Genomic DNA, 17,460 nt, shown 5'->3' on the forward strand with positions numbered 1-17,460 from the left:
AGTGAGGATACAGTTGTAAGCTGATGAAACATTTCAAGTTGGGCCAGTCCACCTCAGAATTGGCCCTGGAAAAACAGGAACAACTTTGAAGCACTTCTTGTCGCATTTTTACACTTCAGCATAGTAGACTAGGGAATTACTGAGTTTGGAATCCCATAATCCTTCATTTCCTACCCATCATTGCTTCAAGGAACTGTCTCTGACTCGAGCTGAAATCTACTGCTCCGAGGTCATCCAACCTGCATGTCATTTGATCTCACCTGTCTATAGCCAGGTATGAAGGCATGCTGCAGCTTTATTTTACTGGATCTCCAGTCAGGACACTCAGCATCTCCTGCACTGGAACAGTCTTGATGTCCATTTGAAGTATGCTGATGGAGCCTGCACCCAGAATGTCAACATCACTGTCCTTAGTTGCATCTGCACAGTGGTCAAACAACTGGAGGTGGATGGGAGTAATGGACCTCTTTGCTATCTTGGGGTTATATGAAATCTAGCACTCGCTGTGCTCTAAAATTGCCTCTAAAACGACTGCTTGGGAACATAACTGGCTGGTACCAGTGCTGTACCACATAAAAAGTACTGAAAACACAGTTTGAGAAGGCACATGTTGCCACTTAGGTCTTTGTAGATGACCTGTACTTACTCTGAGTGGACTAACCATCGTTCTGTTTGGGAGCACTGAGCCAAGAGGCTTACCAGCCATCTGGGCATGACCACTCTGATGCTACTGGCATCAACCGCTCCCACAACTTCACACCAGACCAGTCTGTCAACTTCCTGCCCTACTGTATTCATCTGTGCAGCCGACTCCCCTCCCTGTTTCTGCCAACTGCACCATTTCCACCCCTGCCAAATCTTGTTCTCCTCTACTGACAAATATCCTCCCATTCCTGTGACCAGCCAGACCTTTCTCCCATCACTCAGAATCCAGCCACTAGGGGATCAGACAGTGCAGATGGCCACCCAGCCACCTGGTAAGTTTAATCATTCCAGCATAGTGACAGCACTCATGTGTTTTCATACTCCTGGCCCTTCCCAGAGACCCTGGGCGTCATTAGGCTGTCCTGATTGTGGTGGGAGGGCTTCCTGGCAGTGGTGGGGCATGGGAGAGGAGGTGCCATGTTAGGATTCTCTGCTTTAGGGCTTGGCAAGACTCTGTGGGGCTGTTGCTAGGGTGATTAACTACTCTCCCCAACCATAACAGTAAATCAATTATGCTGAAAGGGAGAGTGATTGAGCTGTGTTTTTGCTGGGGGGGCGGGGGAGGGACAATGGGTAATGCTCTGGAGAGTTCTGCCTGTTCCAGAGTGGTGTTCATGGAGTTGTGTGATGGTTGTCAAATAATTCACCATTGGGTAGCTTAACACTGCTTTGCTCCCTAAATTGGTGAACAATAACCTTTTCTCTTCTCACCTCTCAGTCAGGGAAAGCCTTTTCTATTTCCAGCCGTCCTTCAGTTTCTATTAAGAAGGAGCTAAGGTGAGCGCTGACTTCACTTGAGCACCAATTACACTCCCACCCTTGCCAGTTAGTTGGGCCAGTCACTCAGGAGTGGCCAGCACTAGCTGTCCACCACTCACTCTGGGCACTCCCAACCACTTTTCCCAAGTGGCTAGTTTGGCAAGCAAGTAAGCAAGGGAAAACAAAGTGATGTAGTAAAACCCAGATAATCCCGTTCAGAACCTTTGATATGCTCTTGTTTGACTTGTTGGTGCTGGCTGTGGGAAGATAGCTGCCACTCATCTCCTTCTGGTGCTCATTCCCCAGAAAGCTGCAGATGAGTACCCATGCCCCTCCATGGAGGTCTCATGCTTCTTCTCCACACAAGTCAGGGCCTCATATTTAAAGGTAGCCCTCTTCTTTCCATAGAGCCAGCAAAGCAGGCCTCTCCAGGGGGGTAGATATTTGGGCAGGACCATCTTGTCCAGCAATAGGAGACCCTATAGAGTGGTGTTACCCCACTGCTTCCCTCAACGGTTAGTTGTCTATGGAGCATGGTCACATGGAACAGGGCAATTTCCCTATAGAAGAAAGCGTCCTGCAAAATTAGGAGCAGTGCTGGAGAGAATCTGAGATACGGATCCTGACTAGGGAGCCCCCACACCTCAAGGAGATATCCATGTCAGTGGACAGGGGAGAATAGTAAATGTTTTCAATCTGAGCCTTCAAGAGGCTGAGAAGCGAATATACTACAGGAGAATAGTAAATGTTTTCAATCCGAGCCTTCAAGAGGCCGAGAAGCGATCGGATCCCTGAGCTGGGTTTTGGGAATAAGTGGCTACTGTCCTGGAGCACTGGGAAAAAAGGTTCCTGAAGTGGGAGCCAGGAACATGTTGAGGTGTTCATCACTATATCTTTACATTGCTGAAGGTTAATAATGGGTTCTTCCCTGCCCCCACCCCTTGCTTGTCATTTCAGGGTCAACACCTGCTGCAAATGGAAATACTGCAGTAATGGGCATAGAGGCCCCAGGGTCACCACCCAAGACTGCAGAGCAGATTCACCTGACATAGGAGAAGATGCAGCAAGGGAAAGTTGTTGGCTGCCCTGGTTGTGTCATCAGAAAGAGTTTGCTTTCTGATCTCCCACCTCCCCTGCCCAGAGTTTCTTCCAGCCCTGGTGGCAGGCCTGAGATCAGGGCCACAGTTAAATGACATGGTTACAGATTCAGATACACCAGAGACGTGCCTTTGCATAGCCCTTGTGCATCTCCAACTCCCTTCCTTCTTTGATTCCAGTGTTTATCTTTGCATGAGCTCAAGGTCTAGGACCCTTACTTTCAGTGATGAGTTGGGGGCTGGAGCAACTCAAATCTGGAACAGTTCTGGTCCACTAAGGGTGTTGCAGCCTTGAACTTATGCCTCCTTTGATTCATCTGTTCAACATGATGGCATGCTGTCAGAGAAGCCTCTCCCCACCTTCCCTCAGGCATCACTTGACTGAGCCTCCATTTTCCCCACCTTTCTTTTGACGAAGTGCCCTGTGTTCTTCCCATCCACAGCCTGTAAAGCACTCCCTTGTAGCTAACACAGGTTTTTGGGCTGTTACAACTCTTTATCACTGTCTTTCAACTCTACAAAACCATATAGTAACCATAATTTTTTAATATTTTCTCAATAAAGTTTTTAATCTAAAAACTTGCTTAGAGAACTTTGGTTCTCTAAGCAATCGTTGGCTGTGCCCTTTGCCTTTGTTAGTTTTCACTCCATTGTGCCCTCTTTTCGTTCTGCAGCTGGCATTGTTGAAGGGTTTGTCTAGGCATCCTTGACAAGAACATTCTGATGATGGTTATGCTTTAGGGTCTTGCTACATTCTGGCCCTTACACTGCCAAACTTAACTCCTCTGCCCACTCTTCTCCCTTGGTCTCATAGATGTGCAGGATGCAGGCCAAGATCAGCATCAGAGCAGGTAGCACTCTGGCATCCATGTGCATACCCAGTATCCCTCTTTGTGTCTTGAAGTGTTTAAAGCTGTACTTAGTTGTCATGTGACAGCTGCTCTATTAGTAGTTGAATGTGTTTTTCCTGGTCTCCAAGTACCCAACCTAAAACTTCAGGAGCTGGAGCAGATGGAGGGGGGTGAAATCATAAATTCTTCCACTTGTGTGCTTGTGCAGAGCGCCATCAGCAATGTCAGAGGCACTTATTTGGAGTTCCCAAAAACCTTGGCATCACAGACTTTAGCTGATGAGTGGTGGTCATGTGGGTAGTATGTCCCGCAATAGTCCATGATATCCTGCAGCACAACAGAGCAGTAGCCCTTGAGAATTGTATGCTCTGGGCAAGAAACAGGTTGGCAGAGTGGGGAGGGAAGCTATCTAACAGAAGTAATTCCCAACCCATTTGGAACTTCGTGGTTCAAAACTAACCCTTTTTTAAAATAAGATTATTAAATTTACTTTAGATACCAACAGATAGTGTAGGTACCATATTGCTTTGGTGAGATACTCAAGCATGGAGCAAATTTTTATTTCTGTTTCAACCTGTCATATTCCTGCATGAAACTTAGAGTTTATCATGAAACAGTTTCTGTAGCTATAGTAGTCTGAAAAAAAAAAAAGGTAACCTTAAATTTGAAAACTAGCTTGTTTAATAAAATATTTCCTTTTGCTAAACCATATAAAGGCAATGTGTAAGTTTGATTTAATCTCTCAAGTGTTCAGTTAAATTTTGAGACTACATTAAATCACTGAAGGATGAAAATTCTGTTTTAAGAGCAGATCTTGGAGCAGCCTTGGCATTACAGCCATTATGACACTTCCATAAATTGAATAGAGTGTATGATATTATATAAATAGGTAAAGGAGCGTATTTCCCAAGGAGGCTAGTAAATTATGAATTGCAAACCACAGGTGAAAAGCACAATATAATATGCATGTATTTTCGTTTATTTTTAAATGCATAAATGCACCCTTTTTGAATTGTCCTTTTTAAGTAGGGACTGACCATTATACTAAATTTATGATGGTTGATTTAATTAAAGTTTATGGTAGTTTATAAAGGAGAACTTGGATTAAATTTAATTTTCTACTGTATGTAAGTATTTTGAGATCAGTCTCTGAAGTCTTGCAGCCAACTTCTTCTCTTCATTGCTGGATTTTTGTTCTGTTTAGTTTTGTTTTGATTCATACCTGTATAACTGAGTAGAAATTAGCATTCCATAATTTGTCCAGAAAGCTGCTGATACAAGGAACTGATAAATTCCAGAACCTTAGGTGAAGATTAGAAATTGAACTGACAGTTCTCATGGTCAGAATCAACACATTTACTTCAAGTGTTAGAATGAGTATCAAGCTAAATTATAGATATGCTGGATCTTTGATTTAAGTTATAGTCATTTTTTTCTAAAAGTGATATTGAATTGGTATGAATGATTTTGAAATATACAATTTGGCTTTTTTTCCCCTACTTTACTTTTAGGTTGTAATTGAAACTTTGTCAGTAGGAGCAACCATGCTACTTCCACCACTGCGAGAGAGAATGGAATTGCTGCATTCTCTTCTACCGCAAGGCCCTGATAGATGGGAGAGCTTATCAAAAGGGCAGGTAAGGCCTTGTAAAATGTATGTAGCTCTTTCCAAGCAGTTGTGTGTATCCTTATGTTAGAGGTTACATCTGGCATAGTTTGGTTAATTACTGTTAAGGTTCAATTTAATTTAACAAATTGGATTAACCTAACCTTAATCTCATTGTCCTGAGTCATTTTAAAATAATTCTTACAGCATATAGTGAGTTTTTTAATTTATATATTTTTGGCTTTTGCAACACTACAGGTGAGTAGCTGTTACTACCTCTGTTTTTACAGATGGTTACAGAAGATTAATATGGAAAAGTTAGCTTGCATAGTGTCACACAGCAAGTTAATGATTGAACCTAGGGCACTGTTGTCCAGTGTGTGTAGGTGGGTAGCCCTTTTCCCCCTCCCAAACCTCAGTGGTAATGAGGGATGTGTATAATCATGAATTAGGTGAGTGAGTGTGCTGCAGCAGTGCCCTGGAATGTGCTGCAGGCCAGCTCTTCCTTACTGTCTTCAGAAAAAAAGAAAGGTATATTTGATGAGTCACTATGGAGAAGAAGAATTATACCTGGCAGTGCCTCATTTGTTGGAGCAGTGCAGATCCTGTTGAGACATTCCTTTTGTTTATTTTATCATGAAAATTATTAGAAAGTAGTTCAAGAAGGACTCACTCCTTGGTCCTCACCCCTTGGCTGGAAGGGTAGCATGGCCTGCCATGTCCCCACCGACAGTGTGGGCAGCATGACCTGGAGGAGAGAGGGGGAGACTGGAGACTCCAGCTGCTGTAGAAGTGGTGTGGGAATGGCATTTGGGTGGGATGTATGGCCCACAGGCTGCCAGTTGGACAGCCCTGTGTTAATGCAAGTCTCATTTTAAATCAAAAGGATTAAACCTGAAATATCAGTTTTGTCTTAAAGGAAATCTAGAAATGTGATAAAAATTAGTATATTATGCTGTTCCTGTGAAGCTTGGTTAAAACAAAACTGATGGGCAGTTTCATTTGCAGAAAACTGAACTGAATCAAGTGACAAGCTGAACATTAATAGAACAGTGTGTATGTTGTGTGGATACCTTTTAACAGTTATCTATGTATAATTTATTTACCATATGCTGTGGTGGTACTGAGGGAATTTAACAACATAAATATTGGTTGTGCCCAGAAATCATCTGAAAATGATTAATAAAGAGTAATCTGTCAATTAAAAGAAGATTATGCTCTGAACTGTATGAGGGGAAAAGCATACTTTGGTAGTGAAAAAATGCTGAAACACAAAATTGGCTTTTCTCTACATTTTATGCCTTTAAAAAAATCCCTTGTTCGCTGTAGTTGTGGTGACTCCTAGGATTTGTCAATTCTGCAGAGTAAGGGAGAGATGCTTAAACTCAGTTTAAACATGCTAGATTGTATATTGGAAGCAATGTGGCTTTGATAGATAGCACAGAACTGTGTGAACTATTTTACCTTGCTAAGAAATGGCTAGCTTGGGTACCTCAACACCAAGCTCTGCAGTATATGCTTTTACATAAGCTTTTGTACCTCTTCTCCAATGTTGCCGTCCACCTTAATGGCTTCTAATAATAAAAACACTAACTACATAATTACTATATTCACTCAAATCCAAGACATCTTTGAATTTAAGGCGACCCCCCACGATATTCTAGATATGGAAAATAATAACAAATGTATGCATTTTTCATGTCTAGAAGCTAATTATTGGAGGGTTGTCTTGGATTTGTACTTCCTGCCACTGCAGTAGGTCAAGCAGCCATCTGGGGGCAGGTGGTAGGGGTGTCAAGTAGCCTGACAGTTGCTGCTTTGCCCCTTGTGGTGCTTACTTCATTTCCTGGTCTGCAGTAGGGGATGAGCCAGAGGGTAAGTGGTGAGGGAGGGATGGGGGCAGGCAGTAGTTGGGGGGGCAGGTGGTACTGGGCAGAGGCAACAGCTGGGGGAGCAACAGCTATGGCTCAGACTCTTAACCCAAGCCTGGGGGCTGTAGCCTCTGGCTTTCCCTCCTCCCCCCACCCCACTGTACTTGAGTGGAAAAAAACCTTGTCTTGGGTTTGAGTAAATAATGGTACTAGAGTGCCAGTTGATACAAACATAGTGAAGTTTTTCCGCTTGCGCATCATTTACTCTGTTTTTAGTGAAACAGAGCACAAGAATTGTATCTGCATAGACACAGCTTGCTGTCTGTATCTTTTAAGGTTGATAGATTAGATTTGCAGAAGGCCTTTAGTCTGGAACCTGACCTATCTACTAGAATCATGACTACATTGAACTGAACAGCTCTAACCAGAGCTGTCCAGCTGGTGTTCTGTGGGCTCGATGGTGTCCCTGAGGCATTAACCATTGATCCTCAGGCTCCTGATTCGGGCACTGCTTCCTCCACTGTTTCAGCTGCTTTTTCCGGGCTCCCCACATTCCTCCTTCTGCTTCTATTTCTTGCCACTGCTCCTGGGGATGAGGTGTGGCAAGGGCAGCCCGTGGGGTAGAGAGAGACCACAGCCAGGGAACCCAGGAACCCCACACACCACAAGAATAGCAGAACAGTGTAGTAGAAGGAGCACGGCTGCATTAAGGGGTTGGAGGGAGGGCTGTGCAGCCTGCAGTCCATTGAGCGTGTGGCCCAAGGGGTGTATGGCCTTCACAGCATGGCTAGTGGGGGGCTATGATCCCTGGTCACTCAAAAGTTAGACAGTCCTGCTCTGAATTATCTTAGTTACTGTTAGACTGTTTTCTAGTACAGTATATTTATTATCTAAGTTTGACAGTCAGCAGTAAAAACTCATACCAGCTTTTTGTTGGTAGCTGGTTATAGCACCCAAAAGAGCTGTGCAAAGCTTCAGCCCCTGATTTGATTCGGTGGAGGTTCAGCCGAATTTGGTGGCTGAATCTTTGAATCTGAATCGAATCAGAGAACCCTTTAATCTCTCCAAATCGAATTAGAACCCTCTGAATTGATTTGGAAAGATTTGGCAATTTGGACATAGGTGCAGCTTTAAATGTTTTTTCTACATACTTCTAGGTAGCAGGTGGCTCATGAGTGCTGTGATGCTGGGGCTCATGGAGAGTCACCCAGGAGCGTGGGGGCTCCCCAGCATGCACAGCAGCAGACCTGGAAATGGACAAGAAGCACTTCCGGTCCACTTCCAGGTGTGCTCAGGGGTCCCCCCACACTCCCTCTGGCTTGGCAACTGGTGCCTCCTGAGTCTGGGGGCTGCACCTGGGGTCCCCCTGTGGCTGATCAGTGAGCCAAGGGGGCCCCCCAGTGCGCTGCCTAGTGGACCTGGAAGTGGACCGAAAGTACTTCTGGAAGTGGACCTGAAGAATCTTCAGATTCGACCCAATCGAATCAGAGACACTGAACTGAATCAACACCTTGAATCACTGCCCTGGATTCGGGCTGACTCTGAATTGAATAGGGCCTATTTGCAGACCCCGATCGCCCAACTATTTTTAATAATTAAGTATTAAGAAAATGGTTTAACTTTTCCTGATTTTTAAGCTCATTACTATTCTGTCTTTGTTGTCTAACAGGAACAATTATTCCTATCTAATTCTTTCCTTTTAGAGAATGCAGCTGGATATTATTTTGACAAGTTTACAAGACCACACCCATGTAGCTTCCCTACTTGGTTATAGCTCACCATCTGATACAACAGATATTTCTTCTCTGTGTATTGGCTATGGAAACCTCTCTGATCAAACATATGGTGTCCAAAGCAGCCATCCAGATACTCATCTTGCTGAAATTTTAATGAAGACTCTTCTAAGAAATTTAGGATTTTACACGGTATGTTTAGGATTTGTAGCAGTAATGTTTTGAATAATTCAGGAGCTGAAACCTTAAGATTTTCTTCACTTTGTTTAAGTAGTATATTGTTCTACTCTTCAAATTTGTTCAGAAGATCGGGAACAGCAACTCCATACTCATTAACTCTCTGAATCTGGACTAAAATCAGTTTACCGTCTTGTGAGATTAAGGATCTAATATTAATGTTGTTGCAGTTGTGTATACAACTCAAATATAACATATGGTAGCGTTTAAGACATGTTTTTGTGTATGAAAGATGAACATCTCTTACTATTCTTTAAACCATTCTGGAGCCTATTGTCCCTGGAACATTTGGGTATTGTTTCATGTGTAAGTTGAAGTTCTGAGTCACACCAGAATATGACAGCAGAACACCAAGAATTTGGCCATCATTTTATCAATTGAATGCATTTGGAGAAAACTTTCCAGTAGTAATTCAGCCAGAGCAGGTCAACCCACTTCTCATAATCTGTACCAGCTAGGGTGGTTCTCCTCAGGTGCAGGATGGTACAGCATTTGGGAGGAAAAGGACTCCGAACCTTCTCCCTAAATGTGTAGGTGCCATAACTTTTTTGCTGCATCATTCCTTCTAGGGAACCAAAACATTCCCAAAAGGAGTTGGGGTAGAAGAGGTAAGAAAACTTTATGCAGTTCTTCGGGTTCTTTCTTTTGCTGGCTGAAAGTCTTGTTGCCTTCATTTTTATTTCTTGTCTGTGTACTGTCAAAGAGTAATCTGCATTCACTGTGAATCCCTACCCAGTCTTTTACCTGAAACTTCCAGCTTCAGCTCCCACATGAGAAAGAGAGCAATATAGTTTCCAGGTCCCATTGATATCTAATTCCCCTCTGTCTTTTGAAAATCTCCTGCTAGAGATTTTCAGTCCTGATAACAGTCACAGTGACTGTTCCAAGGATCAAACTGCCTGACTTCAGGTCCACTTTTGTTGGCTGGGATTTTTAAAGGAGCCTAAGGGAGCAAAGAACCCTTTGATTTTTAGGTTGCTTTCGAAATCCCAGATATAATTTCTAGTGATAGAAGGTGTTCCTTTTGAGGTAAAAGTAAAGTATTATAATACATAAAGGCAGGTGATTGATGATTGTTCCCTTTGTTTATAGGATCAAGCCTTTGGAGAGCTGGAAAAAAATAGTGATAAGTTTTTACTCGGGACATCATCATCTGAAAACAGCCAGCCTGCACATCTTCATGAGCTATTGTGTTCACTACAGAAACAATTGCTGGCTTATTGTCACATCAACAGTGTTAGTGAGGTAAATAGTTTGCTTATATGTTTTTTGGAAATACATTATAACTCGTTAGCGATTTGTAAACATCAATGCAATAACGATTTCAAGAAGGTTGTTTGGTGTACCTGACAGTTCATAATATTAAGAAAAATTGCAACATTCTGAAATATGAATACTTCATATTTTGGTGTATAAAGGGCTTTTTGCAGGGGAAAAATATGTTTTAAACTCTGGAAAAGTAAATATGCTTTTTTGTTCTGTTTTGTTTCCAGAATTCTAGCAGTGTGGCGCTGCTACATAAACACCTTCAGCTTTTACTGCCTCATGCTACAGATATCTATTCACGTTCTGCAACTCTGCTTAAGGAAAGTTCTTGGAATGGCAGTGTTGGGGAAAAACTAAGAGGTACATTTTGCTAAAAAAGTTGTATTTAATGGAACACCACCAAGCTAAAATAAAACCAAATGAAAAGGAAGCAAGTTTTGATTCCACCCTGTATCTGAATTTCCTCTGACAATTTTTGTTTACAATCCAAAAAGTCTTCAGTGGTCTCCCTTTTCCTTTGTTTGCTACATGGAGCGGTTTTTCCCACAGTAGAAAATTGTCCGAGTGTACAGACACATCATCAGGCGCATGATGCATTTGATAGCACATAGGCTACAAAGTAAAAATTTCAGATAAAATAAAGATTGTTTTAACCTCTGATCACATTTGGTGAGAATATTTAAAGTTGACCTTCCTTTAGTGAGTGCAGGTATAAAGTGCGGATTGGATGTGTGCTAAATAAACATGATCCCAACTTAGAATTTACTTTTTAAAAGTGTTACAGATTAGGATTTTGTATGCAGAAAAATCTAATGCTTTATATTGTATCTTTTTCTATAAGGTTTTTTTTTTTTTTTAACTGTAAGTTACCCTGAGCCTTTTTTGGAAGGGTGGCATATAATATGATATTGCTAATTAAATGCTCATTAAGAGACTGTATGTTATTTTATACATACAAATCATTTTAGCATTTCATTGTATGAAATCATAAAGGATACTTAGATTTTTAAGGATAGTTAAGATGTTTCTATCAAAACTTCCTTAAATACAAAAGGGTGACTATTTAATATTTTAAGGCTTTTATATTGATGAAGTAAAAGAGCAATTCAAATTCACTGAAAATCTCTCTCTTTTTTTTTCCCTTTTAGATGTAATTTATGTATCTGCAGCTGGCAGTATGCTCTGTCAGATTGTTAACTCGCTATTGTTACTGCCTGTGTCAGTAGCCCGTCCTTTATTGAGTTACCTGCTAGATCTGTTGCCACCTCTAGATCGCCTTAATAGACTGTTGCCTGCTGCTGCCCTTCTAGAAGATCAAGAATTACAGTGGCCACTTCATGGTAAGTAAAATAATTGTTATTTTTGACTGAAAAAGGAGGAGATAGATAAATTTGCTCTCTAAATTGGAATGTGATTTAACCATCTTCAGTTAGGGTGTGATTTTTTAAGCTACAGTGTTTCACTGTCCTTCCTTTCTAGTCTTTTAAATTTATTACCGCAGATTTGCTATAAAGGAAATATTTTGACCGCAAAACAAAGAGTTTGATCTTGTAAGCCTAAAAATCTTACTCACTTTGGGAGTTTAAGGTGTATGAGGGATGGGAGAATGCTGCCTAAAATGTCATATTAACATGTGAACATGTACTTTTACTGAAAACCTTCCAGGCATGCTATCATATATTTATAATACTCTAATATCAAAATATTATGTTTTTTATTTGTAGTTTGATTAAAATGAACTTTAATGGATAAAATTACTATTTTGTAACAAGTGCTGTGAAATATTTATGGTTCTTATAAAATAGAAAATGGAGAAAAATAGGGGCGCACCGATGAAGATTTTTTTGGCTAATACTAGTGGCCAATTATTAATGAGCCATATCAGCCGATACCTATCCAGTTGCCAATATGCAACCCCGCAGCTTGGAGAGCAACATCTGTCTGGTATGTCTGTGGAGTGGAAGCAGTGTGGTGGGCACATGTCGAGGCCCCACAGTGAAGGAGGTAGTGGGGCTGGGGCTGGGCCAAGGGCAAGAACTGCCCAGCCAGGGTGGGGCACAGGACAGAGCTGTGGGCAGGCAGCTTGCTCAGTGTGGGGTGCGGCTCCTGCCGCTGCATGCACTCCTGTGGGAGGCATGGGGGACATATGCCCCCTGGATCTGCATGCAGGGCTAGGGCAGGCTGGGGGCTGGTGACTGTGCTGGACTCTTCCCGGCAGGAGGACTGGGCCAGGGCTGTGCTTGGGGCTGGTAGGGGCGGTGCAGGTGGCAGCAGCACTGCTGGGGGGGGGTGTCTATGGGGTAGGCTACAGCCACCCCAGATTCACTGTAGCTTCCCCATAGCCCCCACACCCAGCACCACCACCTGCATATGCCAAGCGTAGCCCTAGCCCAGCCCCCCTGCTGGGAAGAGGCTGGTGCAGACTCTGGCTTCAGCGGGCAGCCTGCCCTTGCCTGCATACAAATCCAGGGGTCATATGCCCCCCCCATGCTTCCCCTGGGGGTGCATGCAGCAGACAGAAGCTGCCACCTCCTCCTTGGCCCCTGTGGCTCTGTCCCACCCCCTACGTAGCCCCAGCTGGGCAGTACCTCCCTCAGGCCCACTCCCTCCCTCACCATGGGGGCATTGATCTGCCCTCCCCCACAAGCTACCCCCTCCACCAGACTTGCCTGCAGGACGCTGCTCTCCATGCTGCCCAGCTGCATTCCTGGCTGTGTGCATGCTCCGGCTGCGTGCCTGCACTGGCATGTATCAGTGACATTATTGGCCACATCAGCCAAAAAAAGCACTAAGTTGTCACATAATGTCCATGTCTGTTTAACAGTGTGAAAAAAGTCTGATTTGTCCAATTATTGCTTAATACTTAGGTGGACCTGAACTTATTGATCCTGCTGGAGTGCCTTTACCACAGCCTGCTCAATCTTGGGTATGGCTTGTTGATTTAGAGAGAACTGTAGCTCTGCTTATAGGACGCTGTCTTGGTGGAATGCTTCAGGGACCTCCAGTGTCCCCTGAAGAACAGGATACAGCCTATTGGTTAAAAACACCACTCTTCAGTGATGGAGTAGAAATGGATATTCCTCATTTAGGTAATTTGATACACAGCTGTTTCTTGATTATGTATGTGAAGTTTTTAATACTTTGTTCTTCTGTTGCTGCATAATCTTACTACCTTTTAAGATTGCCATTCCTGCAGGCTGTTTAGGATATTGGGAGGCTAGGCAATAAGAGTTCAATGCCTTTTTACCTTCCATCTTTCATGAACTCAAGTGTCCACATTTCTTAGAAGCTTGATTTTTTTTTTTTTTTTTTTTTAAAGTAGCAGGGCTAGGACACAGTAAACTTAACATGGTGGTAATTATTGAAGCTGAACTTTAAAAACTGAAAAATATTAATAGAGTCGGGAGCTGTAAAGGCATTTATCTCTTTAAGCTGCCTGTTGTCTTCAGGCTCATGATTTGACAATGTGTAGTAGTTTGGTTTTGGCTATGGAAGAAAGGCACAAATGGCCAATTCTTAAGAGTGGTTTGAAAGGACAAAAACCCCTCAATAAAACCAGCAAATATTTATCATTTTTGTACTTGCATATACTGCGAAAACTTTTCTGTAAGTTAAGGTCTCTGTATTTACTGGCTTATTACAGTATACAAAATTAGAACTGCAATTTTTTGTTTTTTTCTAAAAGAAAATTCTATCTAAAAAAGCACAGGTGATATTTTGTAAAATGAAAGTGTTGGCATAAACCCCCCCCCCTAAAGTATCTATGACTAGCAGTTAAAGCTACAAGTACAGGATCATTTTCTGCTTCTGTGATGACGAGAATGGAGTTCCCCAGCCTGTAGGTATGCTGCTGATTCTTGTTTCCTAAGTGCAGTACCTTGCACTTGTCAGTATTGAAACCCATCCTATTCTCATCTGCCTGCCCTTCTAACCTGTTCAGATCTAGTTGTAGCCTGTCCCTCTCTTCTAACATGCCCACTTCTCCCCACAACTTAGTAACATCTGTGAATTTGAACAAGGTGCTTTTCACCCCCTCGTCCAAGTCGCTGATGAAGATGTTGAGCAATGGGGGCCCGAGGACCGAGCCTTGGGGAACCCCACTGCCCACATCCCTCCAGGTCAAAAATGACCCATCCACCACCACTCTCTGGGTGCAGCCCTCCAGCCAATTTGCGACCCATCTGACTTTGTAGGTGTCAATGCCACAGTCGCTTAATTTTTTAATGGGAATGGGGTGAGAGACAGTGTCAAAGGCCTTCCTAAAGTTCAGAAAGATTATATCTACCGCGACACCTGCGTCCAAGGATTTAGAGATCTGGTCATAGAAGGCAACCAAGTTGGTCTGAAAGGACCTGCCTCTAATGAACCTATGTTGGTTGCCCCTAAGCATAATCTCCCCTGCTGGTCCCTCACAGATGTGTTTTTGAATAATTTTCTCAAAGAGCTTCCCCAAGACTGAGGTAAGACTAACGGGCCTATAGTTTCCTGGGTCTTCCTTCCTTCCTTTTTTGAAAATGGGGACCACATTGGCCTTTTTCCAATCCTCTGGCATCTTGCCAGAGCACCATGAGTGCTCATAGAGCTGTGCCAGGGGTCCCGCAATGGCCTCTGCGAATTCCCTCAGCACTCTGGGGTGGAGATCATCTGGACCTGCTGATTTGAAGACGTTCAGTCCCACCAGAAGTTTCCTGACTAGGTCCTCTCTGACCCTGGGCCCAGCTGTGCCTCTCCTGAGTTTGTCCGGGATCCCAGTGCAGGGGGATGTCCTGGTTCCTGCTCAGAAATGTGGAGGCAAAAAACCATCAGATTGCCAAGTGTGTCCTGCAGGGGCCCCACGTTACGCAGTGCCTTCTTTTTACTCCCTATGTATTTAAAAAAAGATTTCTTGTTGTCTTTGATCTGGGTCACTAGCCCCAGTTCTGTCTCTGCCTTAGCCTTCCTGACCACCCCCCTTACAATCTCGAGCAATGGAGGTATAATCCTCCTTGGTGATGGCTCCTCCCTTCCATTTGGTGTACGCCTCTTTTTAGTGCTCAGACATTCCTGAATGCTTTTGGTGAGCCATGGGAGCTTTTGAGCACTCTTGCCCCCTTTGATTTGTGTTGGGACTATCACCCTTTGGGCTCAGAGGATCGTCTCCTTAAGGAACAACCACTCATCTTGGACTCCCCTCCTCTCCGGGACCTCGGTGCCTCCCCGACTAATCTCCTTAACTCATTGAAATTGGCCCTTCTGAAGTCAAGGGCTGCTCCCTTGCTGCAGGCCTCTGATACCCTGCGCTGGATGGTGAATTCCAGCAGGCGATGATTGCTATCGCCCAGGTGGTCAAGAACCCGCAGTCCCCTCACCAGGTCGTTGCCTGTGGCCAGGACCAGAACCAGCAAGGCATTTCCCCTGGTGGGACTGTGCACTTCCTGGGTTTAGGTGGAAGTCCTGTATCTTGGCTAGGAACCTATGTGAGCGGTCGGACCTGGCTGACTGCTCCTCCCAGCAGATGTCGAAGTAGTTTAGGTCACCCATGATGACCGCGTCCCTTGACTTAACTGCCTCTACAAGCTGACCCGAGAATTCCCGGTCCAGCTCTTCCCTCTGGTTGGGTGGTCTGTAGTAGATACCCACCGTTAAGTCCCTTTACCCCCGTCGCCCTTGTATTCTAACCCAGAGCACTTAAGTGTGCCCCTCCTCTGACTGTTTTCTGAGGATGTGTATTGCTTTTTGACATAGCGCCGCACCCCCACCTTCCCTCCCCATTCTATCCTGACTATACGGTCTGTAGCCCTTGATGTTTACTGCCCAGTCATGCGTTGAATTCCACCATGTTTCAGTGAGTCCCACTGTGTCTGGGTTTGTGTTAGCTAGACGGAGGGCAAGTTCCTCCTGCCTGTTCCCCATACTATGACCATTAGTGTAGGGGCATTTAAAGCCTCCTGTGGGTATATGTACCACCCCCCGGATCCCAGGACTATCCAGACCCCTACCACTTACCTAGGTATGTCTTAGATTATAGAGTTGGAAGGGACCCAGTGGATCATTGTGTCCAACCCCCTGACCCTGGCAGGAAAGAGGACCGAGGTCAGACAACCCCAGCCAGGTGACTGTCAGGCCTCCTCTTGAAGACCTCCAAGTTAGGTGATAGCACCACCTCTCTTGGAACCCCATTCCAGACTCTGGCCACCCTTACTGTAAAAAATTTCTTCCTAATGTCTAACCTAAACCTACTCTCCACTAGTTTGCACCCATTATTCCTAGGTCTTGTTTTTTGTATTTCATCTTTATAATTCTAGGCAGGTGCTGTCTACAGAGTAGCTGCCACATTGTGAGGCAGAGTAGATGGTACACAGATGATCCTGTGCCTTCTCTTTCTTAAGACTTTGGTCAGTCAAGTTACTTCCTTTCGTTGTGTCTTTATTTTCCCTCTGACCTTTTGCCTACCTTGACTTAGTCTGTTCCATAGTTAAGAGAAAAAAGGGAGTTATAAATCTCTGATCTCAAAATTGGATTGCCTGTCTTGGCTGGGAAGTATCGTCATTTCCCCCTGTGGCCCCATCCCCCAGTGAAGCTAATTTAAAGCATGCCGTACAATGGGGGTGTCCAGCCTTTTTGAATATGGGGCTAAATCACAAACCTTTTATCACCCAGTGGGCCGGCGAGCCATATTCAGAGACCTCACAGGAAGTGGTATCACATCAGGAAGTGATGTCATGTGACCTTTGACACCAATAAAGTTGCAAGAAGTGACAATGAAATGGGTCTGGAAATGTGGCTTAAAATCCAAAATAAAAACAGTACCTGACCTGGGCCCCATGAGGCAGCAGGCATCCTGCCACGCATCCTGCCACCAGTCAAACAAGACCTTGGGAAGAAATTTCCAACAGCTTCTTGCCAATGGGAAGAGGTAGAAATTAAAGAGAGAACCTCTTCCCCTTTTCTTTTTGTCCATGTGTTAACTGACAAGGCACAGAACAGAGCCTGAAAACCTCGCTGTATTTCCAGTACCAGCCCCTTTGTTCATAGCGGTTAGAACAGTGAGGGAGTGGAACAGACTGCTTAGGGGAGTTGTGGACTCTCTATCTTCAGAGGTGTTCAAAAAGATGTTGGACCGCACTGGTCGGGCATGATCTAGGCCAGCGTTTCTCAAAACATGGGTCGTGACCCAAAAGTAGGCCTCAAGAATATATGAAAGGGTCATGAGCAAACATTAAAAATGGGTTCTCCTTTAAAGAAGAAAAACATATAACTGTGGCTTTTCTCTTGTGGGCTGGCAGAGTTCCAGCCTGCAAGGGGCTACCTGGGGGAGGAGGCACATGCCCGCGCTGCTCCGCCTCCACCAGTGAC

The 17,460-nt window shown here is 44.0% G+C and overlaps 1 protein-coding gene across 7 annotated transcripts in view; it reads left to right on the forward strand.

Moving 5' to 3' along the window:
* HERC1 (HECT and RLD domain containing E3 ubiquitin protein ligase family member 1) overlaps window positions 1-17,460 on the forward strand; it is a 185,013-nt gene that overhangs the window by 50,838 nt on the left and 116,715 nt on the right. For all 7 annotated transcript variants that reach the window (XR_016439229.1, XR_016439230.1, XM_090028113.1 and 4 more), the window contains exons 13-18: window positions 4,924-5,049; window positions 8,593-8,814; window positions 9,952-10,104; window positions 10,353-10,485; window positions 11,274-11,465; window positions 12,993-13,214. Coding sequence is in view for 5 of the 7 variants with exons in the window: in XM_090028113.1 (XP_089884239.1) it covers window positions 4,924-5,049; window positions 8,593-8,814; window positions 9,952-10,104; window positions 10,353-10,485; window positions 11,274-11,465; window positions 12,993-13,214 (1,048 nt within the window). In the remaining 2 variants the exon portion in view is untranslated. The remainder of the gene's footprint in view (window positions 1-4,923; window positions 5,050-8,592; window positions 8,815-9,951; window positions 10,105-10,352; window positions 10,486-11,273; window positions 11,466-12,992; window positions 13,215-17,460) is intronic.

This window comes from Crocodylus siamensis, chromosome 15, assembly GCF_052110815.1.
Source record: "Crocodylus siamensis isolate JL-2025a chromosome 15, ASM5211081v1, whole genome shotgun sequence".
Lineage (NCBI taxonomy): Eukaryota > Metazoa > Chordata > Crocodylia > Crocodylidae > Crocodylus > Crocodylus siamensis.